The sequence below is a fragment of the Haliotis cracherodii genome, unplaced genomic scaffold (genome assembly GCF_022045235.1).
Source record: "Haliotis cracherodii isolate W230 unplaced genomic scaffold, xgHalCrac1.p SCAF_5, whole genome shotgun sequence".
NCBI lineage: Eukaryota > Metazoa > Mollusca > Gastropoda > Lepetellida > Haliotidae > Haliotis > Haliotis cracherodii.
In genome coordinates this window covers 51,569,698-51,595,975 of record NW_027266308.1, presented here as the reverse complement: position 1 = coordinate 51,595,975, position 26,278 = coordinate 51,569,698, and the positions used below count along the sequence as shown (strand labels likewise).

Genomic DNA, 26,278 nt, shown 5'->3' with positions numbered 1-26,278 from the left:
GGTTCGCATTTCTCCTGACCGAACATTTGTTTCAAGTAGTCACCCTACTTTGAAACTCATGGGACAATTTGTTATTGTTAAGGGAACTAGTTTTGTGTGGTGAGTTCTTTATTGCTTTTGTCAGAAATGATACACATACATTCATATACAGTTTGTCATTTGGACAGCTAATGTTGTGTAATTTGAGTCCGTTGACATTTGTCTTGGCGTGACTTCTGGCATGAGTTCTTGTAGGTTGTGCTAGGTCATGCGGCTCTGATATCACTGACTGACACTCACATAACTGTACTGTTGTGGTCATGTGACAGTACCTGTGATCATGTGACTCTCCCGGGAATGTTGTACTGATTGTTGGAAAAATACAATATTTCATGCTTCACTTCACAGGAAACAAGACAAGAATTTCACAGTGTTTTGTTTACTGAGGGCATAGAGAGCTATTGTTTGATGGACATAAAGTCATCCAAGCATGGAATATTATTCAGCAAACTGTTTTTCCTTTTATGTCCATGCATGCAGGGATAATGATTTATTGTGATGAAATAAAAAACAGTTATTGATTTATAAAGGGAAAATATTGTTGGATGTTGAAGCAAATATGTGGGTATTCAAATGAATGCTGCATATCATTTTGATGAAATATTTCACATTATTGGGAGATAGAAATGATAGATATCCCATGGTATAGAGCAACAAATAAAACTGTTTTTGTGTGATCATATTAAGTGTAATGCATTTACTAGTATATGTAATTAAAATTTAGATATTGCATTTGAATTTTTTGGTTCCCTTTATTTTAAAAAAAATTAAATTTCATGTTCTCCAAATATCATTTCTGATGACTTGAGCCTGAGTCAACATGGGTTCTCTAGTGACGTTCCCTGGGAGAATCCTGGTCAGCATGGGTCCCCAGTACTGCATACTTTTTTGTAAAAGTCAACCACGGAGTATTAAAGTCAACCACGGAGTGTTGGTTACAATGTTTGATCTGGCTGATTGTGTGTCATTGTACCCTGACAGAATTGATCATTGTTCATATTTTCAACCACTGGATTGTCTGGCCCAGACTTACAGGACACCGTGATATACAGGGATGAGAATTTTCTGCAGATCCACAAATTTTAGTGACCACAAATTTGTTAAATCCGATTGCTTCCCCCAAAAGCTCCCAAATTATGGACCACGCTCCATTGCAAAAAAGTTTCAGCTGAGGAAAATATCCATATCCAGGATATAACTGGAATATTATGATTACATTCAATCACTTGCCCAATCTATTTTGTCCAATCTTGCAAATAGTAGATGCTTGTTTCTTATCATATCTAAATACTTATCAGTTCCAACATTGGTGCCCAGTCCAGTTCAAATATTTCCTTGATGACTGTCACTTGCGATCAATCAGTCAGACTCAATGTGAACCTTGTTGTGACCTGACATGGCCTTTCTCCATGTGGGGTGCATTGTGTGTACTGTGCTCAGTCAGGTCAAGTGCAGCAACACCACATGTGGTCACTGCATGGAAGCCACATGGGTATTGATTCCTAGGGAAGTTGGGCCACATGTCAGTAAAATCATTATCTTCATCATATATTTGCCATTCGGCATGTTCAGAGGACTATTTTAATAGTTTTTGTTCCTATAGATTAGGTCACATATTTTCAAAGTGGTAAATAGTTTATAATATTTTGAGGTTGGAGTGGGTATGGGTTACTTATAAAAATACTTTAAAATATATGGTTACATTAGCTTATCATATCTTCCAGAATTACATATTGCTTTTCAAAGGTTGAAATGATTTTACTTTTGGGAATAAAAAGTTATAAACATGAATATCAGAGTATTTTTGTGTCTGATACTCCATTGACGAATCCTCTGAAATGGACTAAAGTAATTGATGAATAAGTGTTCTGTTATAAGTAATAGATGGAGTCATCAAGAAATAGTCTGTTCATCTTGTGTTATACCTCTGAGGAAATAATGAAAGTGTGTGGATGAAGCTATGCTGAAAGGGAGCCAAGTTGATAAAGTGTCACTGTTACCTTGTCACCCTGAATGTGTAGGTTTGACTATCACATGGGCACAACGTGTGAAACCTGTTACTGATGTGTGAGTGGTTTGGCTTTTGTGACTCTTTAAACAATATTCCAGTTTTACATCACCGCTGGTCAGCTTATTGTGGGAGGAAAGCCCGAAGTGATGCAGGACGTTTACCACTTTGGTGAAACCCTTGAGTATGGGTATGGTGTAGACAAACCTAGAAACATAATTGGTATGATCTGGTATTTAAACCCAAGATCATAGGTTTCTGGTATGCACATGAGATGCGATTCTGCACATTGAATTGTGCAGTGCCTTTGATGACCGGGCCCCCCATTCCTGATGCCTTCAGTTTTGATTCTGTCACATTCCTGTTAAACGCTATCTTTCTCTCCATCCCTTACGAAATATGGCTACAGTACTGTGGTCTGTAAAACTATGCTGGAAATCGTGTGTGCATGTTTAGAGTAGTAGTCTGTTGAAGCATATTTTGTAGTTTTGTAGTCTCCCAGACCCTTGAGAATAAATGAGAATAGATAGATTTGGAAAGTCTAGATTGCCTCAGTTCTTCAGGAACTTTTCTGGGCTCCTTTTGGATTTTATCATTTTTATTTTGTATTTATATATTAAATTTATTTCTGGGACTAAATGACAGGCTAGGATTTCTGTTGCTTCTAAATCTACATTTCAGTGTTGGAACAGACAGCTGACCTGCCTGTCCATAGGATGTCAGTCTGGGTCCTGATCCACAAAGTGTTCATAATGTTAAGAGATATGCTGCAAATATCATAGTGCTACGAATGCTTTGTTGATCGGACCCCTGGTTATCCTTCTCTTCTTGTCTCTGCCAGCGTTTCTGTCTGCCTCAGTAGCTTCCGACTGTCATGTCACATATGTAGTTCTAAACTGATATACCAATCATCAAACTAAATCTCTCACACAAATTGAACTGACATACCTGTCAAACTTGAGATGATTTGATGGGCATGAAATGAATGTGCCCACCCATGCACCATTGCCAGTGAGTTCCTTCACGTCATCAGGGCTGGCTGTGTGGAATGAAGCCATTTAGCATCAGTTAGCGACAGCTTGTATATTACAGCCTACAGTGGAAGTGACAATTATAGCATGAACCTGCTGCTGTTTGATGAAGGATAAGGGATGGTCTTCATGTTTTTTATTAGTTGGAGTTTCAGCTTACAGTACTAAAGTAGATATCATGACACTGGGCTAGGTTTATATGTCAGAGTGGCACAAATTTGATATGACCCACATAGGTAGTCCATATAATCCATTTATGGTTACCTCTGGTTACCTCTGCCATGATACGGGGCGGTCGGGTAGCCTAGTGGTTAAAGCGTTCGTTCGTCACGCTGAAGACCCGGGTTCGAATCACGACATGGGTACAATGTGTGAAGCCAATTTCTGGTGTCCTCCGCAGTGATATTGCTGGAATATTGCTAAAAGCGGCGTAAAACCAAACTCACTCACTCACTCACTCTGCCATGATACTGCTCTACTATGTTTAATAACAAAACTAACTTGTAAAGTTTATTTGCAGCCTGACATATAAGATATTGATCCAGAAAGCCTGCTTTGAAAATAGAACAAAAGAAAAATTTAGAAAAAAAGAATTAGAGTGAGATTGTGAACCAACATGATCAAGCTATCACAGAACATTCGAAAGCATAGCTTAATGTTTCACAATGCTAGCTTATTAATGTATGACATTCTGTGACATATTGTTGATGCTAATATGTTATTGGCTGCGAAGAAAAAAATTGATACATGTATCACCATAGTTGTTACTTGGCACTAAGTAGCCATGTCAGTAGTATAATGATAGGCAAGTGTTGCAGGATGCCTGGTTCATACATTCATATTTTAGTAATTGAAATAACTCTCTTTGTATGCTTAGAGACATTGATTTATATAGTTTGACCAGAAATTATTGCAAACTTTTCATACCTTTTTGGCCATCAATATTTACCATATCAAAGATACTTGTTCTGACTTTGATTTAAGGGAGACAACTCAGCATTTCATATTTTTAAAGTTGTCTCCCTTGGTAAACAAGCTAGCAGACGGCTACTGTGGAAATTGCAGCTTTGGAAAAAAGAATGATATTTCTGAATTGTACAATGTAGGAATCAGATCAGATTACAGAGAGAACAGACATTCCCCTATCAACTGTGTATGTGTTTTGAAAAATATTGATAGTGGAGATGGAATTGAGCACAAAAAGGGAGAGGTAGGCCAAAGAAATTGACTATTGGTGACAGAAGGCGACGTGGTATATGAAAACAGACGCATAAGCATAGAAAATATTAGGCAATTAGGATGCATTTGCATGCAGTATATTGCAGAAATCAAAACAAATTCCATCACCACTCCTAAAACCTGAACAGCAAGAATGACATATTAACTGGTGTTTAGAGCATAGAAATTTCAATTGGGACAATGTTATGTTCTCGGATGAAAGTTCAGTGTGGCTATATCCAAACTGCATAAACTGTGGACCAAAGGTACGGAAAAAACAATTTACCAGCGTCAAAAATACGGTCCTAAATTTCATGTGTGGGTTGGGGTGTCTGTGTTGGGTACCTCTCCATTATGTGTATTTGAAGGTAACATAACTTGGGCAGTGTACACTGACATTCTACGGGACATCTCCTTCCAACAACACAAGTTTTCAACGGTAGAAACTAACATTTTTAGTCCACTAGTCCTGATAATAATAACATATAGCAAAACCCTTAAAATTGGCAAATTTCTTCTAGTCCTTATGTACTGTAACTATTGGGCAGTTTGGCAAGGACTATAGGACAAGAGCCTATTTTTAACTCTGGTTTTGTATGGTGGTGGTTGGGTAGGTGGGTATTCCTGCAAGACAATGATCCAAAACATAGAGCGAAGCATTTTAAGGAATGGTTTAACGAGCAAAATCTTACACTCCTGGAATGGCCCAGCTAAGGTCCAGACCCGAACCGAATTGAAAATATTTGGGGAATCATGAAGGACAATATCAATAAAAACTATCTAAAAAATGTTTGTGACATGAAAGCAGAGGTGGTGAGATATTCGGACAGTATGACTCATGATTTTCTAACTTTCTTGAAAGGCAGTATGCCTCGCCACAATAAAACATGTCAGATAAGCAGTGTTTCTTTGACCATGTTGACAAACTTATCTCTTAGTCTATGACTTTATAAGTCTATAATGTTCTCACTCTAAATAATGTCTGGTCAAACTATACAACTGCTCTTAACCTTGCTTTATACAACTGCTATTGCATATCGCTTCCATGCTTGACTTTAATACACATAAGCCCAGTGATGAATGTGAGTTGAATTGGTCCCAGTACCACATGCTTGACTTTAAAACACATAAGCCCAGTGAGGAATGTGAGGTGAATTGTGGTCCCAGTACCACATGCTTGACTTTAAAACACATAAGCCCAGTGAGGAATGTGAGGTGAACTGGTCCCAGTACCACATGCTTGACTTTAAAACATAAACCCAGTGAGGAATGTGAGGTGCATTCGTCCCAGTACCACATGCTTGACTTTAAAACACATAAGCCCAGCGAGGAATGTGAGGTGAACTGGTCCCAGTACCACATGCCTGACTTTAAAACACATAAACCCAGTGAGGAATGTGAGTTGAACTGGTCCCAGTACCACATGCCTGACTTTAAAACACAGAAGCCCAGTGAGGAATGTGAGTTGAATTGGTCCCAGTACCACATGCTTGACTTTAAAACACATAAGCCCAGTGAGGAATGTGAGGTGAATTCATCCCAGTACCACATGCTTGACTTTAAAACACATAAGCCCAGTGAGGAATTTGAGTTGAACTGGTCCCAGTACCACATGCTTGACTTTAAAACACATAAGCCCAGCGAGGAATGTGATGTGAACTGGTCCCAGTACCACATGCCTGACTTTAAAACACATAAGCCCAGTGAGGAATGTGAGTTCAATTCATCCCAGTACCACATGCTTAACTTTAAAACACATAAGCCCAGCGAGGAATGTGATGTGAACTGGTCCCAGTACCACATGCCTGACTTAAAAACACATAAGCCCAGTGAGGAATGTAAGGTGAACTAGTCCCAGTACCACATGCTTGACTTAAAAACACATAAGCCCAGTGAGGAATGTGAGTTGAATTCATCCCAGTACCACATGCTTGACTTTAAAACACATAAGCCCAGTGAGGAGTTTGAGGTGAACCGGTCCCAGTACCTCATGCCTGTCATAAGAGCTGAGGATTGCTATTGATTGAATTGCAAGGTTCAGTGGCTTGGCTCATTGTGTCTGATGACAGGGATTGATGCTTATGCTTTCAGCCACTGGTTTGTCTGGTCAAACTGTATGTACAAGACACACCTTTAGCCCCATATAACTAGTGAGGCATCCCTGAATCTAGTCAAAATGTATGAACAACTAGACACACCCTTGGCTCCATCCAGCCAGTGAGACGTCCCCTGACTCTAGTCAAACGGTATGTACAACTAGAGACTCATCTGCTATTCATACTAGTTAGACCTTACCTTACTTAATTCATTCTGATTCTAGCTACTGTACTACTGGACACTCATGGAGCTTCCATCCTCTCTTAGTCCCCTCTGTAGTGTACATGTGATATACTTTAATTCATTCTTTCTTCTGATTCTAGCCTCTATGTATGTACTACTGGACACACCTGGAGGCCCCGCCCCCCAGCCAGACTGACTCGCCAGGGAAGTTGATGCCCATGTGGCCACCACAGGCAGACGACAGTGACCACGACACAAGGCCATCCCTCAAATACACCGAGCCAGGTGAGTAATGCCATCAATGACAGCCTCCTGTTCTCTTTGGAAGCCTTAGTGGAAGGGATATTACATCTGAAACACTGTACCTCCAAGGAGGATAGAGTGCTTTGTCTTGAACATGTCCAGCCAGAGTTCAGATCATTTCATTGGCAACGTGATTGGTAGTCCATGGTATGGCTGTTAAGTAACTTTAAAACTTACCCCATTTATCCACTGCAGGACTACTGAAGAAATTAAACTTCCAGATTGATCATGAAAGATGTAGCCACCATTATTTGATTGTTTTATTGAGCTGCTGACACAAGATGAAATGCCATTGGATAGTTGCTGTGGTTTGAGGTAATCATGGTAATAGGTAGTGGCAGGTTTAAGGGCAGTTGGTGATTCCTCTGGGTTTGGGTCATGGGTAGAGGCGTGTTTGTGGACAGTGGGTGGTTCAACTTGGTTTGGGTTATGGGTGCTGTCAGTTTTAAGGGCAATTTGTGGTTCCTGTTGTTTGGGAGAAGGGTTGTAGCAGGTTTAAGTGCAATGGGTGGTTCCTGTTGGTTTGGGGAGGGGTGGTGGTAGGTTGAAGGGCAATGGGTGGTTCCTGATGTTTGGGAGAAGGGTTGTAGCAGGTTTAAGCACAATGGGTGGTTCCTGTTGGTTTGGGTTATGGGTAGTGGCAGGTTTAAGGGCAATGGGTGGTTCCTGTTATTTGGGGTTATAGGTAGTGAGAGGTTTAAGGGCAATTGGTGGTTCCTGTTGGTTGGGGTTATGGATGGTGACAGGTTTAAGGGCAATGGGTGGTTCCTGTTGGTTGGGGTTATGGGTAGTGGCAGGTTTAAGGGCAATGGGTGGTTCCTGTTGATCGGGGTTATGGGTGGTGAGAGGTTTAGGGGCAATGGGTGGTTCCTGTTGGTTGGGGGAGGGGTAGTAGCAGGTTTAAGGGCAATGGGTGGTTCCTGTTGGTTGGGGGAGGGGTAGTAGCAGGTTTAAGGGCAATGGGTGGTTCCTGTTGGTTGGGGTTATAGGTAGTAGCAGGTGTATGGGCAAAAGGGTGGTTCCTGTTGGTTGGGGGAGGGGTAGTAGCAGGTTTAAGGGCAATGGGTGGTTCCTGTAGGTTGGAGGAGGGGTAGTAGCAGGTTTAAGGGCAATGGGTGGTTCCTGTAGGTTGGAGGAGGGGTAGTAGCAGGTTTAAGGGCAATGGGTGGTTCCTGTTGGTTGGGGTTATAGGTAGTAGCAGGTGTATGGGCAAAAGGGTGGTTCCTGTTGGTTGGGGGAGGGGTAGTAGCAGGTTTAAGGGAAATGGGTGGTTCCTGTAGGTTGGAGTTATGAATAGAGTCAGGTTTAAAGGGCAATGGGTGGGCATTATTAGTGTTTGGAAGATTTGAATATGATGTATTGTGTCTGTTGTTTACAGTCATTGACATGATTGGTGGTGTACATTTAAAGGAAGCATGTAGTTTCTGTGGGTAGAGGGTGGATGTTTAGCTCTAGGTACAAAGCAGAATTCAACGCACAATTGATGTCCCTGTATTGATTTGCAACAGTGACTGTCCATCAGAATATCTTCATAAATGCATCATGAAGTGCTCTAAATACATGAAAGCAATGCATTGTTGGATCAATCAGCATTTGGTGGAGACTCCCTTGTTGAATAAAATACTGATAAATGGGTCTTATGTAAATGTCATTCTGTAGTTCTGTAGAGGATATTTCTATGACAATGAAAAGTGCCATCTTATCTGATCTCATGACTTGTGCATTCTTGCTCTTGGTTTTCAACTAAGTTATAAACCTCTAATCTCTGCTACCTTCAGGCTTTCCTCCCACATTAGTGAATATGTCAGTACAGCAATATTCCAGCAATATCACGGCGTGAGACACCAGAAAAGGGCTTCAGACATTTTACACATGTGGGGAATCAAACCCGGGTCTTTCACATTATGATTACGAACAAATGCTTTAACCACTAAGCTACCCCACTACCCCCTCCCACATGCTGAGATGCAGTGATATTTTTGAAATACTGTCAAAAGTGGTTAAACCCAACTCACACTCACTCACTCACTTACTCATGGATTGTCCCAAGGCCCAGCCAATACACAAAAAGACTCTTTTGACATGGACATAAAGTTTTCATTCTTTTCTTATCATAAAGATAAAGTGAATGAAACGAATAGTGATTTTTCAGTGTGTCACACGTGTGGAATTACTGTTAGGGTTTACTTTATTTCAATCATCGAAGTGTAACAATTAGCCAGAGGCCCTTAAAGATACAGTCATCCTACAATCATGATGCACAAGGATGGTAAAGCAATAAAGGGCATATCACAGTGATATATCACACAGTGGTGGGAGAGTGTATCTGAAGGGTAGTTGACCCATTTCATAGGCTGTCTGTAACAGTGCTTACAACTCCATGATTCAACAGTGTAACTGTGCTCTTCAAGGGACAAATTGCACATAATCAGCAGTAATTTACCTAATCATAGAAGGTTGGGTAGGATTTGTCTGTAGCACATGGCTGTCATGGCGGGGGAGTTGATCCTGAACGGGAAGTTGTTTGGAAGTTTACGATTACGGAGATGTGCTGTTCGTGTTTGAGTGATACATGCAAGGCAGGCTATGCGATATAGGATTTATACACCAGGGAAGCTGCCAACAGGAATCAATAGGATCGTACAAGGAACCATTCACTTAACAGTGGAACTTTGTGTTTTTTGTAACAAGTTTGTTTGACTTTGTTGATTGTTCATATGTCAGAAAGCTGGCAGAAAGTTCTTGGATTTATTCTTTGATTGTCTTTCTGATGTCTATGAAATGACATCTGTGGATCTGTGGACTTTATAACAGAATGGAGAATTTATATATGTGAGGATTCCTGTGAATTTGGTTTTTAAGTTGTAGTTGTGTAATTGATGATGTGTCTATGTGTCAGATCTCCTGGACACTGGGATGAGATCTGTGCCCACGATAACAAAGAGATGTGACTTTGAGAGATGTAGGAGCAGAGATGCAGCCACAGCATTTCATTAGATGATTATTGTCAACAAAATCTGGTGTCATTTAGAATTCTGAATAGGACCCTAGTGACTCGGGTCAGATATGGATCTAATATTGCCCTATTGTTATCTCCTGATTTCATACTGTTAAAGCAAAGGAAACTTTTACATAGGAATATGAGGAAGTGGTAACTGTAGTTTGTTTGGATTTGCCTATCTACAACCTGGAGCATTGACCTAGAAAATGTTTTCCTGGGAAAAGTGTGAACCAAAGAGGAAGTGTTGATTGTTTGAGGTTGCTTGGATACATTGTCATACCTTTAAATGATCAAATGACCAAATTGATACAGAGCATCAGAACAATGTATTCAGTACGTGACTTTCTATGAGTCCTCCGCCAATGGTGAACCAGGCCACGGTGTCAGGGTGTCCAGGAGAGGTCAAGATGACCAACCAGGTGGTAGTAGAGACTCTAGTGAGGAACATCAACTGGACGCAGTCCGTGAGTGAGGTGGTGCGTGAGGTTGCAGCTGCAGAGCCTCCAGACCCTCCAGACCCACCAGGTAGTCCCGAACTTCTACTGCAGTCATCACTGATGTATTGTAACAAGCTGCTTCTCACGATTATCTGACAGGGCAAGGTGACCAAGTGGTGTAAGGCACTTCACCCTACCCTGCAGTGTTATGTCCCTTTGTTACCAGGATCTGCAGGTGCTGATTGTGGGTGTCTGATCAATGATTCTTCAAGAGCTTGTGGGTCTAATCAAAGGTTTAAACATCTACGACCAGCATCTGAGTGTAATTTCCGCCATCATTAAATGCTAATGCTGTGATTGAACCGAAATACTGTTGAAACAGCATTGAACCCCATGTCACTCACTCACTCATAGTCTGACCCTTTCTGAGAATCCAGTTTTGGATGGGTGGATTGTTGTTCACTCTGTCAACCACTGGTCTGCTTGGCATAAATTACCGGCTGACGTGATATAGGTTGAATATGACTGACTGCAGCATAGCACATTCTGTCACACACCCCTTGGGTATTCCGGGGTTAAAATAGGTCCCCAAACATAAAACATTGTTCTATCATGAGGTCATTTCTGGAGAATCAAATATGCTTTCACAACTTGATGATGTCATACATTGGATGACGTTATTTTTGAGAGGGAAGAGCTGTACCCCTCTTGGTTTATTCTCCCTGCAGTGTTTTATTGTATGATAAACAACGACCACGAGTCGTATATTTCTTAAACAAACACGCCTTCCTGTGCACATGTGGTGTGTCCTGTCCTTACCATGTGTTTGTGTTCCAGAACACCAGGCAGCCATGGTCCAGATGCGCCATGACTACAAAGAAGACATCGAACTGGTCAAGGTAAGTTTCCATGTAATACTCTTGTCAACATGATGTCCACATTATGATAAAATATGCACAGCTGATAGTACAGACTAGATGGTGCCACAGGTTGGTTGGTGGCCATGGTAAGTTGATGCACCATCACCATGTCTACCAGCTGATATGGATCTATAATTGCTAATGTATAACACAATCTCGTCATCTAGCTTCCTTTTATTTTAAGACATGATTTGAAATCAATTACAAGTTATGTCTCTTCTGTGCCCCTCCTATGGACCGATCAGATTCCACCTCTCATATGGCTTGCAATTGCTTCAAACAAAATGGCGGCGCCCAGGTCAAGACGTTCTGACAGATGATCAAGATCTATATTGTAATGAAACGGGCCTTACCTCTTGAAATTCATCAAATCACGTAAGCGCCTTGATTAAAAACATGAAAATATTTGGAACATATCTGTCGACGCCCAGTTGGCAGTACATATCCTTTGCAAAACCTGCAGTCGACTAAAATCTGCATTTTGAAATCCATGTTGTTTATGAACCTGATGTAGATTTTGTTAGACGATTTTGATTGGATTGTGCATTGACTTGTTGGTCCAGCGAAAATAAAACTCCATAATTCCAACCTAGTTTGGCAAGGGTGGAAACTGGAATTATAGAGTCAGTTAACCCCCTTGCCTCAGAATACAGATGTGGTATTTATCTAAAACTTCCTATTCCGAATCTCCGGAAATCTTACAATATAAATATGATTGAAGAAACAGATGTTCCGAAAACCTATGTGTGTCAATTTTATAGTAAAGGAAACTTGAATTGTTTTAATGTCAGGAGTGTTCCTGTACAGTAGGCTAAAATTAAGTCCCAGAAATAAAGTTATTCACATTGAAAAACATGTCTTCAAAATGAAAAATATAATTCAAATGAAGCCCAGAACAATGCATAATGTCATCCTAGGGCTGAGGAAATCTAGACTTGCCAAAACATTTTGAACATGAGTTGGATTCCGTGTTTAACTTCTTCTCTGGGAGACAGACTACCTGTACAGGGAAACTGGGATTTATTGTTTGTCTGCCTCAGGTGAATAACTGTTTTAATTTCAACATTCATTTGTGAGGGACAGACAATCTGTTATGTTGAGTTGGGAGTAGTATATTGTTCTGTATATTCGTCTCCATTCTGGTCAAATGTAGAAAATGGTGCCATCTCGGTTACAAGTAGAGATATTGGCTCTGTCTGTGATGTCATGAACAATGGAGTCATCTTCAGTTATGGGTTGATATGACATCACATTTTATGGGCCACTTTACTATCTGAGAAAACAAAGGAACAATTAATATGAAGTAGCCAATCAGCATGAGGCAAAAAATATTATGCTTAGTGAGAATTACGGAAAATAATTTCATCGATAGTTATGCCCCTATTGGTGTTCCTGGTAAAAGTAAAATAAATAATATTTAGTGTTGTTGGAAATGGACAAATTAATTGCATTTCTGTATGGGAGTGGAATGTTCCATCGCCTTGGGTACATGTTAGTTTAATTAGGTCTAGAAATCATGTGACTTAATGAATGTAATTCTGTAGGTCAAACCTGCGTGATTCATAATGCACACATTGTATATTGGTCTGTAGGACATTAATAACTCCCATTATGCCAATTATCTCATTGAGTTTGCATATTTCCTTGGTGCTTGGAGTCGCTACTGTCATTTATTGCACTGGCACCGAAGGTTGGGAGGAATAATTTGAAGGAACGTTCTTTTGGATCAAACATTAGCTGGGACTCAATTTGGATTGCATTGGGAATATGTGGAAGTTTGCATTGTTTATGTGATCTTTGTCTCTGAAACAGTAGCTTTGTTGTGTTTTGTAATGTTGATGATTATTAATCACTAGTGTTATCAGTTCATGTGTTACGAGATAGATCCTCTTTCTGCAGTGTAATGATGGGTTCTTCCAGGTAGGTTCTCATAGGTAGTATTTTTGTATTTTTTTGGGTCTGTTCAGTTCTGTTCAGTTCTGTTGTTTCCGTGTTATTGATTTATTATGAGGCAGATTTATGACACATACAGTTGACTCACATTATCTGGAACTGAAGACACCAGAGCCACATTCAAATGAATATTCTTGGTTCTTAAATGTATATAGCCAAGTGGTTAAAGTGTTCATCACACCGAAGACATATGTACAATGTTTGAATCCCATTTCTGGTGTCCTCTGCCATGATATTGCTGGAATATTGCTAAAAGCGGCGTAAAACAATACTCACTCTTAAACTTATATGTTTTAATATGGAAGTTGTGCTTGCAATTTCTTTGTCAGCTTGTTGCATGTCAACATGTACACTATCAACCCTTACATTCACTGTTCAAAAAGAAATCGAAAATTAATGACTTGGAAGAAAAAGCCTGAAGTTGTAAGAGTTGATAAGGAGACTATTGAACTAACTATTGGCTGCATTCTTTGTAGAGTGATTTCTTTGATTGATGTTGGCTCGACAAAATGGCAGTTTTTAGTATGAATATAAAAATAATTGTACACCAAACAGTGATCCCTTAGAAGTGTGGTTGGTAAAATGATATGAATGAGATGAGAGAGAAAGATGCTGATGGGACTGTACTTGGAAGACAATGAGTTATCACCCTTCCCAGTTTGGTCTTCTTTAGTGTTTATGTTTGTTTTCTAAATATGAGTGAGTGAGTGAGTTTTGGTTTTACGCCGCTTCTAGGAATATTCCAGCAATATCACGGCGGGGGACACCAGAAATGGGCTTCACCCATTGTACCCATGTCGGGAATTGAACCCGGGTCTTTGGCATGACGAGCGAACGCTTTAACCACGAGGCTACCCAAACGGCTTTCTAAATATGAAAACAAACATGACATGATTTGGTCAAAATTGTATTTCTTTCACAGTTGTGAAATATTCAGTTGATCCACTAACCAAATTATTCATATTAATGAATTTGAATTAGAAAGTTAAGCCAGTTGTATCATGCAATGTCAAGCCATGTATTTTAGGCTAGTCCATTTCGATCATTAAACTTTTAGTATTTTCTTTCATCAAATATTCTTTTAAACTGATCAAGTTTCATTGATGTATTGAGATATTTTACAGGCTGTTTTATGACCTGCAGGTTTTCCTTCAGTGTACCATGTGTTCTTTGACAAAGAATATTGTAATTACCAAAGTTGCTCAATAGTTTGCCATCATACGAAAATAATGACATCAGTTTGGGCGATATCCCCTGTCAATATAAAAAGTAATCAAGTTCGAGATAACAAGAGTCAACTGTATAAATGTGCACAAATACAGATGGAAAATATGTGGTTTAGCTGTGTAAGGGTTAATCTGAGGCGGCAGAACACCTGTTGCCTGCCACCTGATGTGGTTAATGACAGCTACCATCGATACCTCAGACAGTTCTGTGTCCTCAGGGTTGGACTTTCATTGTTGAGGGCCACTGGTTCAATTCCTTTTTTTCAATACATGAACCTGGTTTAGGATTAACATGGGATTACTTAACAGTAAACTGCTCCAGATACAGGTATGTGGCCATGTTTCCATCAATGTGCGCAATAGTAATAGTGTATGTTATCATGGATATGTATGGTGGTTCGGTCACTGTGACAAGTGAATGATTCACTGTATTGTCTGTGTTGGTATGTCATCATTTTATGTTTCTGTAAACATAGTATTGATGATGAAGGACTGGGTTTTTTTGTAATTTTTTAAGAGATTTCTGTATGAAATATTTTGAATTCAAGTTTGTTTACTTCATTTGACTTTTTGTTTTTCTTACTTGTTTATGGATCTGTTGGTCCTAACTTTCGTTAACGTGGATCATTATTAAAATTTTGAGACAAGAATTTTTGCCCTTTTGGTCAATGAGGACGAAATCCGTTTAATTGGGTGAGTAGGTACCCCTGTAGATCCGGGTGCAGGTTAGAATATATCTTTAACCCCATATCGCCTCACCTGCTCTTCAGCAACCCATGCTTGTCGTAAGAGGCGACTAACATGATCTGGTGATCAGGCTTGGTTTGATGTCATTCACTGGATTGTCTGGTCCAGACTTGTTTGTTTACAGACCGCCGTTATATAGCTGGGATATTGCTGAGTGCAGCGTTAAACAACAACAAACAAACAAACAAAAGATAAGAAGGATTGAGATGCAAAGAGAATTAACTTTTTGTCCTGTCTTCAACCTGTAAACAATACTTCTGAAAGATGATTTAAATACCAACCCTATTCATTTAGCAAGGAAATTACAAAAAGTAGGCATTAATTTAATATCAGCATTAGAAATTGGCACTAGTACTGTACTCCTTGCCAAGCTGCCAATTACCATGAATAGTTAAGGTATCATTAGGACCAGTGGAAATTTGCCATTTTTAAGAGTTTTGTTATCATTGTAAGGACTAGTGGACTGAAACTGTTAGTTTCTACCACTGAATATGGTAACATATTTGCCATTTTGATTTCTGAAACATGCTAACATATCTTGAGGATTGAGGATTCATGGATACAAAATGTTCTTTTTTTTTATCCATCATATATTTATTGTTTCATCAATTTGATCAATTTAGTGTACATATTAGCACAACCACTTCTTTATCATGCTCATGAGAATACCCATAATTAAATTCATTTCATTGTCAAGATTAGGTTACAAATGTATGTTGGTTGGCATCATGTGCAGTAAGTGGGGTATGCTTGTAGCATCATTATTGACTTTGTTGATCAATGGCTTGTCTGCCGTTGGTGCCAGTGGGAGGAGTAGACTATTCCTGAATTACTCAGCAGTTGTAGGATTATCTCTTTGTACAATACTGCCTGGAACTGTGTTAAATTGTCTTCAGACAGTCAGCAGACAGCTTGCAGGCAGTAGGGTCAGGTTGTTCCATTGGTTGCAGTTATGAAGCAGATCTCTAGAGGAGGGTATCAGGAGAATATGGAACGACATGGGCTGTGACATAGCTTTTTAGATGATCTTTAATTTAGGCTGGAATCGGTAAAGAGATTACAAGAAACCCTGGCGTCCCGTGAAGCAGTTCTTTGATTGCGCCTTGAGTCTACTCCCACACAGCCAACATGGGCTTGACTTGTGGGAAGGGAAAGGCTGTACAGGTTTGTGTTGGTTGTGCATGTTAGTCACAGCATGCAGGGAGGATTTATGACTTTCATCTTCACTGATGGAACTGGGGAAAAGTTTTTTGTAAATTTAGGTGACATTTCTGTGGATCAGTTTTGTCTGTAACTTTCATGGGGTTTTGGAGATGGATGGATTTGACAGATATAGTTGACATTTTAAAATTGCTGTTGTGTTTTCACAGTGCTAGATGGTGATCACCATAGCTGGTGGGACAGGTTATTGGAGGCTTTGGTCTGGTGTGGGGGCATGGGTGGCTCATAGGTCTAATGTCAATGTTGAAGAGTTGCATCCGTTAGCATTGCCAGGATCTGCTGATGGCGAGTTAAAATCCAAGATTGGGCCTCATTATTGTATACCGTATTGTTGCTTGTGAACTTTACCAAACAAGATAAACATTGAGCTGTTTAAAGGAATGTAAACTCAGTCACTCAGTTGTTAATATTGTGTCCAGTTGTTTGTTTGTTTATTTCTTGTTTAATGCCACACTCAGCAATATTCCAGCTGTATGACGGGGGGGTGTAAATAATCGAGTCTGGACCAGGCAATCCAGTGAATGACATCATGAGCATAGATCCACGCAATTTGGATACGATGACATGCATCAACCAATTCACCGAGCCTGACCACTCGATCCCGTTTGTCGCCTCTTACGACAAGCATAGTCACCTTTTATGGCAAGCATGGGTTGCTGAAGACATATTCTACCCCTGATATTCACGGGTCGTGTCCAGATGTCATACTGGAGATCCGTACTGAACATGCTGAAAGTGTTGTTAGAGGTTATTAAAGACTATATCATTTCCTGTACAATTTAGAATTATCCTTAGACATGTTAGACTTTGAGTGAATACTGGTAGACTCCATGTAATACCTTATGAAGTCATGTTCTGTTCAATGTCAGGACCGCTGCGTTATTTTAACACTGCTTATTTCAGTGTTTAACGTTAATTCTGCCATTCGCATGACATGTTTTTTGTTTTATTGACTGTATATGTAAGTACTATTGCCTCTATACTGAATAAATTGTCTGATGTACAAATAATATTCTGCTTGTATTAATAAGCTTCATTCAGCTGCTAGGCTTTTACTTCTAGTATTTTTGTCATGAAATTAATGAAACCATATATATCCCTCGTTGCTGTGTCTCTGTGGGTCTCTAAATAGTATTTTATCATTGAAATACTACTTGATCTGGTCAATCTTCAACTTTTTCGTTTTGGAACTGAAAGTGCTGTTGAAAGTAATGCAAAATTCCAGTTTTAAACTATTTTCTAAGTTAGTTCTAGTATTCAAGTATTCTAGTATTATCAAGTTAGTTTTAGTACAATACCGAGCCCCCATGAAGAACTGGGCTCGAATTGGTCTTCAGTACACGCCTCTGTGGTCTAGTGGTAGAGCATCCTCTGGGAGAGTGGAAGCTCAAGGGTTCGATTCCTCGGCACCAAAAGACATTAAAAGATGGTACTTGTTGTTACCTTGCCAGGCAATCGGCATGAAGGGGATAAAACAAGGACTGGTCGGCTCGGAGTATACTGTGTATACAATGTCTGATTGGGGTGTTCATGTTAAACTGTGGCAGTATATGTCAGTTGGTTAATTGCATGTCGTCGTAGCCAGATGGCATGGATTGTTGCTCACAATATCAATCACTGGACTGTCTGATCTAGACTTGAATATTTACAAGCTATCGTCATAGCTTAGATATCGCTGAGTGCATCTTTAAACAACACACAAACTAAACCAAATCTCTGTCTAGCTATATTGGCATTTATACAAAATATGTTCCTCTTTATTAGTACTGTATATTTATCAAGTTGAATGAAAGTGAGTTTACAGCAGTAAGTGCCCACTGCCTGCAGTGTACAAATTGTATCAGGCAGCACAGCATGCCAGCAGCTGGGACAGGGCTGAAACTGTCCTGTATTGATTTGTGGGATGTTACAGATTTAGAAAGTGACAACTCTGCAGTTTATTCATTTAGTGAGTCTTTGTTCACAGTTTGTTATGTTTAGATACCGTGACTGTGCAGATACTGATTCCGTTTTGTGCTGTGGGATTTCTGGCCTGTATGTTGACATGTCATTAATAGTTTATTTGTGCAACCATTCACCAGGAAACAATCAGTTGAAATTACTGTTTACAGAAGGCCCTGAAAATGGCCCTGAAAATTACTTACCGTATTCGATGTTTTAAGCGCCCAGGGTGCTCTCAAAATTAGAAATAGGGGACTCTTATTAGAATATAGTTTCAGTGAGAAAAAAACAGAATTTAAAGATCATAAATTTCGTGGTTTATGCTGACAGCCCGAAATGATACAAAAGAAAAGTCTGTGCGTATAATACACGACAGATATATTTTCCAGAATATAATTGCCCATAATTAAGGGTGCATTTATCACACGAGTGCGTATTATCAGGGTTAGAAACTAACAGTTTTTGTCCACTAGTCCTTATAATGATAACATATAGCAAAACTCTTAAAATGGGCCAATTTCTACTAGTCCTTATGATATCTTAACTATTGGGCAGTTTGGTAAGGACTACAGGACTAGTGCCAATTTCTAACGCTGGTATTATACACAAATAAATAAGTCTTGTGTACATTGATCAATCCGAAGGGGTGCTAATTGGGATTGGGAACTTATTACGTTGAATACGGTATGTAGGTTTCACTGTTTCTGTCACTCATTTTTGTTTTATCATTCTTACTTTTAGTACTGCTTTACATGTCTATACAGCTCAGATATATTTAGTCTATGATGATCATTTACATGTCTAATGCTTTACATTACATGTCATGGTTAGAGAAGTTGCAGATACTTTTAACGTGGATTTATGACAGCAATATCTGGGGCTGGGATGGGTAATTCGGGTACTCGGGTTGGGTGGGTCTGAGTAGGACCCGGGTACCTACATGACTACCCGGACCCGTGGTTAGTCATGTTATATACTGTTTAATGACATTAACAATAGAACTCAATAGTTACGCTACAAGCATAACTAATGTTCACATTTCTTTCTCACTATACAGGCATTCGTTCTGACTTTTATATGTTCGAGTAAGGATAAAGCGTCTATCAACTGCAGAGTATACATGATCAGATCGTTTTACACATGTATCTAAATAGTTTTTGCCAGGGCTGCAGTAAAACAATTCCCATTTGGATATTTTGTACCCAACTCTTTAGACCTATAGCGGGTATCCGGATAGGGCCTGGTAATAGGGTGTCAGGTACCAGGGTAGTAAATTTAAATCCCAGCCCAAGTAGTATCTCTAAGATATGTTTTGTGGTATGAGGCCTAAGGTATTGTTCCATATTTGACCTTAGTACTACAACTGTTTTTATACCATAACCCTACAAAAGTTGTAGGTCAAATATCAATTTGGTACTGATGCTGTGGTCTTATAACATGTACATGTTGCTCTTCTTGATGTACATCATCCGACACTCATCTGTCCTACCATTGCGCTCTGTCTGCAGAAGGAGCACCAAGTGGAACTGGAGAGGTGTAGACATGACTATGAACATCAGATTCAGGAGTGCCACACAAAAATTCTGCATCTTCAGCAGGAGGTGGAGAAATATCAAGTCCTTGCAGGAATTGAAGAACTTACGCAGGCTGCTCTCACCGATGCCGAGGCTGCTAGGAAGGAAGCAGGTTTGGGGGACAGGGTGAGCCTGCATCTCACCAATGGCTTCCTGACGCCAGAAGATGGTATGGGTGAGAGGATCATTGCTGTGACTGCAACCCCCCAACAGACACCTTCCACGTATCACACCCCTGCAGCTACACCCGAGTGCCTTGGGAAGGATCAGCAAGTGCAGTATTTGTCAGAAGCATCTCCTGAGAACAACCAACCCTTACACCCCCCTTCAGAACTTGTGCCTTCACCCCAGGGGGTTGGGCTTGATGAGGTCACTCCTCCCAGACTCCCTCATCCTGCAGAGATGTCTGCTGCTCCTGGGGGTCCTCCTCCTCCCCCTCCTCCACCACCACCTCCTCCACCCCCAGGACAAGGTGGACCACCCCCACCTCCTCCTCCGCCTCCACCACCTGGTGGGGGTCCGCCTCCCCCTCCCCCACCCCCTCCTGATCAAGGGATGGGACCTCCACCACCACCTCCGCCTCCTGGAATGGCTATCAAGAAAGGTGAGTACACAGAAAGTGTGAAACTCTCTTCTTGCAAATCATGCTTTTGAAACGTTCAACAGCTAATGTTTTGACTCAAAGCACAGGGTATGATAAGGGCACTTATTCACTGGAAATGTCAAATTTCAGGGAAAACTTTTGTCATAATGCCTCATAACGGTATGAAACTTATCAGACATGTCTTACACTTGCAATTTTTTTCTGGCATCTTAAGGTGACAATTTTTTTATTTCTTGGTTTACGGATGCGCCGCTCTGTCAAAGTCCAAATGTTAAAAAAAACAAAACACGAAAATTACCCTTTTTTTTATTACTGCCGATCTTTTCGACAAAAAGTTCAAACAAAAAAAAGATTTCATTTCCTCGTTGAGAGTAAAGCAAAGGGAAGTCACTCTGATATTTCTTGCTGGGATCCTTCTCTAATACCATCAAAGCTTGTCAACGCAAAGCGCAGTGGTGACCAGTTTAACTATTTCAACACTGTTGGCCGTTCAAAGCCACAAGTCACACCACACGGTAGACCGTCCAAGTCACGTCAAAATAGTTTATAATTATATTAACCTACTTGTCATATCATTCATTTATTAAATCTATCACATTTCACAATGTCTGAAATATGTATTCCATTTGATTTTATCATTTCTTTATCTATAGATCAAAAATATATTCACTAGACACTATTTCCCACAATGTTATTGAAAATAAAATTCTCGGACACACTTCGACAACGGGTCCTCATCGAACATGTCAAACAACAAAATAAAGACGTTCCACGTGCTGAAACGTCTTTATTTATAAAGTAATAAAATCATCAAAAATATATCTATAAAAGTTGCCAAACTGACGTCTTAGTTATTATTTCCAACTTTTCGTGCGATCGCATGTAATCGTCAGTCAAATGACATCTCACCTTTCGTCGCCTCGATTTCTCGGCTCGGACACGATGTCTTAATGCCAAAATATATGCATAAGAAATCTTTGTCACAGCTCGTAACCTAGCTCTATGCATCCATAAAGTTCCATATTTTTAATATAGATCGCGATTTCATGCTTAAACGTTCAGAATAACATGATTTAACCCAAACCTTTTGCCAAAGTCTGAAAATTACCGTTGTTGTAATTTGATTGGCTGCCTTAGGTCACGTGCTTAAATTTGACCAATCACGAACCTTGTAACAGATTTTGTCGGTGAAACAATATAAGTTTTTTTAATGTATACTGCTATGGCAGCCTTCGACGTATGTTTTATTCATACGAAGTTTTGAAAACGGAGGTATTTCCTCATGTTAGTGAGCGGACAGCCACTATCATCGGGAAATTGGTGATGACAGATATTATTTGTAATTTATTTTTAATATAACGTTCCAACAACGTAAACAAATGAAAATAAAAAAGAAGTGGGTAAGTGGATTTTATGAATTCTTATATTTGCCGAAAAAATCGTTAAATTTGCGCTTCATTGGTCCTTAATCTGGACGTTATGAATGTTTTAGCTTACATTATTTTTATTTAAAACGAACTTTATTTAGTTGTTAATGAATTATTTAAATAATGTAATACACATAACTTTCATATTTATAAACAATAGGATTAATTAGACCTTTCAAATAGTGTATGGCCAAACATGTAGTAGCAAAGATGTTAATTTCAGCAGATAATTTCCTTGATAAATGTTGGTTTCATCTATCACACAACAGTCTCTGGGAACTTGGTGTCACAGCAGTAATCTTCTGGTTGGCTGGTGTTGAAAGAGTTAAACGTTGCCCATGCTGCCAAATTAGCAGCGTCTTTCATGCATTTCCATCCATGACATGAATATTGTTATGTTGCCATTTGTGCACAAGCTGAATGCCAGGGATATAATAAAATGTTCTTGAAAAATTGAGTTATTTTACTTTTGTTACGCCAGGATATTTTTTCTCATACCTACCTAACTTTTTAGGACAAAATTCAAGTAAAAAAAATGTGAGAGGCTTTTTTTTTTTTTTTTAAATTGGCCTGCCTCACTTTTGAAAGTAAATTAGAATGACTAAAATGAGAGAAAGAGGAGAATGTATTCCAACTTCAAGAAAAGATGTAACTATGAGCAACACTTTATCTACATCACCTAAGAAAGTAAACTTGGGTCAAATATTTTAAAAAAATATTTAAAAAAAATATCTTTAATCAGCATTTTCGATCAGCGTTTTTCAGCAAGGTTTAGCTTACATTAGAGTCCAAAACATACACATGTTGAAATTAACAGTCTAGCTTTCATTCATATGAACTTTAATAACAGTTCCTAAAAGTTTTGCCCTTTGCATAAATTATGCAGATCTTGTGGGCCGAAAAGGACCCTTATCATACATTGTCCTTTGATTATCCAGTCATATAGCTGTACCGTAGGGGACACGCTGGTAACTGTCCATTTGTCATATATTATGCCAATATCTGGCAGCCATGATTGTCTACCACTCTAAGCATTTTAGGAACATTTGTGATTAGTTTATTGACAAAGAAGGCATTGCATCAATGAATCAAACTTGAAAGTAGTTCCTTCTAGGCAACCTCATTTGCATATTTATCGGATAGTGATGCCAAGTTTATCGGATTGGCTTATCACATTAACAACACTAGACATTATATGATAAACAGCGATATCCTGGGACACTTTGGCTTTTCCTCTCTCATTAAGCCCACTCCATTACTGACTTTCTTATAGTGTCTATGGCTGTAATACTATTTAACTTTCACAACTCAGTCTAAACGTTTGCCTCCATGTCTTATAATTCCCACCTTGCCAGGTCCAATGAAGCCAGTTGTCAGCCCCAAGTCACCAATGAAACCCCTGTTCTGGCAGCGACTACAGGTCCATGACATCAAGAACAAACACAAGGAGTAAGTACCAGTGTTTAGGATAATAGGGAAATATGATCAGTTATCACAACCAGTCATTATAACATCAGGACACAAACACAAGGAGTAAGTATTGGTGTTAAGGATAACGGGGAAAAACCAAGGGGCCAAAGCCCCTGCAGTTTTTCCCGACCCCCAGGGCATGCTCTGTCTACCAAACCCGAGGGAAAGTGTTTTTCCGTGCTTATAAACCGAAAAAAAGAAACTTAAAACAACATTTATCAACATTTTTATGTTTCGAACTTACTTTCCTTACTGAACCTTAGGAAAAGTGCGTAAAATATCTGTTGCTGGCGTACAGATCTTGAAAAGGATATTCTAAAAACCAGTGAGGCTTATCAACACCTCTGTAGCCTCGTGGTACACTCACTGGGCTACAGATATGAAGGATCCTCGGGAATATAAAAAAACCATTTGTCATTTGATTTTACATTTCATTACATGTTACAATCTGAACGGAAGTTATATTGATAAAATATCCAGGACATTATATAAAATCCCTGGGATAGTATATAAAATCCCAGGGACATTACAACGACCCTGTTTATGAGATTTAACCCAACTGGAAAGTAAAACCTCACAATAGGTTTGAATGCCTATAGAAAGATCTCTTACTTAATAGCGATCCCAATGAATAGGTTTATAAAACTAGTAATTGTAACATCAGGACACAAACACAAGGAGTAAGTATTGGTGTTAAGGATAACAGGGAAATATGATCAGTTATTACAACTAGTAATTGTAACATCAGGACACAAACACAAGGAGTAAGTATTGGTGTTAAGGATAACAGGGAAATATGATCAGTTATTACAACCAGTTATTATAACATCAGGACACAAACACAAGGAGTAAGTATTGGTGTAAGGATTACATGAAATTATGACCAGTTCATTGCAACTAGTCATTTTGATATCAGGAACAATGATAACAAATATGTACTGGTGTTATGGTTTACATGAAACCATCTATCAGTATTGATTGGTTTTATAGTTTGAAGGGATTCTTGAGCATCTGAAAAAAGTCTTAGTGATAAAAAATGCAGTCTTTCTCTCTTTGACAAATTACAGAATTAGGAATTGCTTCTATTTAATATTGTGTAAAGGTAGTGCTTAATACGAGCAGAATAACAAATGTTTTATTTGTAGTCAGGCCTTGTCTCATTTGTTTTTAGTCTGCACTGTTGTTAATGGAATTGGGTGATCAGGCTCGTTGACTTGGTTGATCATGTTGGTTGATACATGTCATCGTATCCCAGTTTCGTAGATCGATGCTCATGATGTCAATCACTGGATTGTCTGGTCCAGACTCTATAATTTCAAGACTATAGGACCCTCTTAACTTCAATTCACAATATATTATGATACTTGTAGTATTTCTTCAGTGGTAGTTTAGTAGTGGTAGTATTTTTATGATGTGCCACAAATTGAAAGTTCCAGTTGTGCAAAACACTGATCAGCCACTAAGTGGAGATATTTCACTCATTCAAACCTGTCATGTAGGTTGAAGGATAGCAATCTGTTCTGGGAGACAGTCAAGGAACCTGTCGTGGACTTTGATGAGTTTGATGACATGTTTGCCAAGAAGCCATTGGAACCTAAGAAGAAGGCAGCATCCAAGCCAAAGGAAAAGACAAAGAAAGAGGTCAGATCCAGTTTTAGATGAGAACCATTTGGTTGTGATTTGAGCATGATGAGCGTATGCTGTGCCTGATGGGAACTGGGATGTCACTGGTGGGTCAGGATGTGCCTGGTCACCTTCTTAGCAACTTCCTGGTAACATCACTATTTGATAGTGATTCTTAAACATATGCTCATGATGTAGTCGGAATCGTACAATGGACTCTGCTTTAAGCAGAGAATTCTGATGATTATGGAAAGGCCTTTGTCACTTTTATTTCTTAATAATTGTTATTCAGTTGTATGCGCTGTGATGTCTTCAGGTGGTGAAGCTGCTGGATTCCAAGAGGTCACAGGCAGTCGGCATCTTCCTGTCCAGTCTCAGACTAGAGATGCAGGATATAGAAAACGGTCAGTTTCTTATCATAAATTGATTTGTCATCTTCATACAGTGACTGTTCCGAATTTCGAGAAGGAAACAAGTTAGTCCAGGTCCTGTCCCTGTCTTTTGAAATCTTGAAGTTGCTCTATTGTCATGTACTTTGCTGCAGATATTGGATGTTGAAGTTTCTTCATGTAATCTACTCCTCCAGGAAGTCGTGTGTTTTCAGATATTTCCTCTTTGAATATTTTTTGAAATTTGATCAATCCCGATTGCGAGAAACATGATAAAGAATTCATTTTAGCATTTCATGTAACAAAGTAGAGGACATGTAATTAAGACAGAATCTATATTGTATATGTTGACTTACAAAACTTTCTGCTTTACAGCTATTTTGAATCTTGACACTTCGGTGCTGGACCAAGACAAACTCAAAGCAATATATGATAGTGTAAGTAGAACACTGCTCGATGTATCTTCCCTCCAGTAGTGATAAATATGTGTGTTTCGTTTGTAACTGTGATTCATGTGTACGAACCAGTAACACTAGGCATCTTGCTGACATAGTCCAGTGGCCTACAGACCATTGTGGCTCTAGTTTCTATCTGCTACCAAAGGATTTGCCTTAACTGTTTATTGTGTCTCCCAAAGAGAGGAATGAAGCTGAAGCTCTGTACTGCGATCCTTTATGCAGCCATTAAACCTCTCCTTTCAGCGACCTGACGATGATGAGTTAAAGAAGATCAAGAAGCATTTTGACAAGAACCCTGATGCAACCCTAGACAAACCAGAACAGTGAGTGGAGCGTTGCCTCAGTCTGTAGATATAGTATGATCTGGGATGAATCTGGGTCGGTCTGTCTGTTTGTGAATCCTGGGTA

The 26,278-nt window shown here is 39.4% G+C and overlaps 1 protein-coding gene across 1 annotated transcript in view; it reads left to right on the top strand.

Annotated features, from left to right (window-relative positions):
• LOC139443184 (protein cappuccino-like) overlaps positions 1–26,278 on the top strand; it is an 82,417-nt gene that overhangs the window by 25,109 nt on the left and 31,030 nt on the right. The window contains exons 4-11 of the mRNA XM_071224144.1: positions 6,717–6,861; positions 11,155–11,216; positions 19,834–20,503; positions 23,286–23,379; positions 24,900–25,041; positions 25,340–25,427; positions 25,788–25,849; positions 26,114–26,193. Coding sequence (XP_071080245.1) covers positions 6,717–6,861; positions 11,155–11,216; positions 19,834–20,503; positions 23,286–23,379; positions 24,900–25,041; positions 25,340–25,427; positions 25,788–25,849; positions 26,114–26,193 — 1,343 coding nt within the window. The remainder of the gene's footprint in view (positions 1–6,716; positions 6,862–11,154; positions 11,217–19,833; positions 20,504–23,285; positions 23,380–24,899; positions 25,042–25,339; positions 25,428–25,787; positions 25,850–26,113; positions 26,194–26,278) is intronic.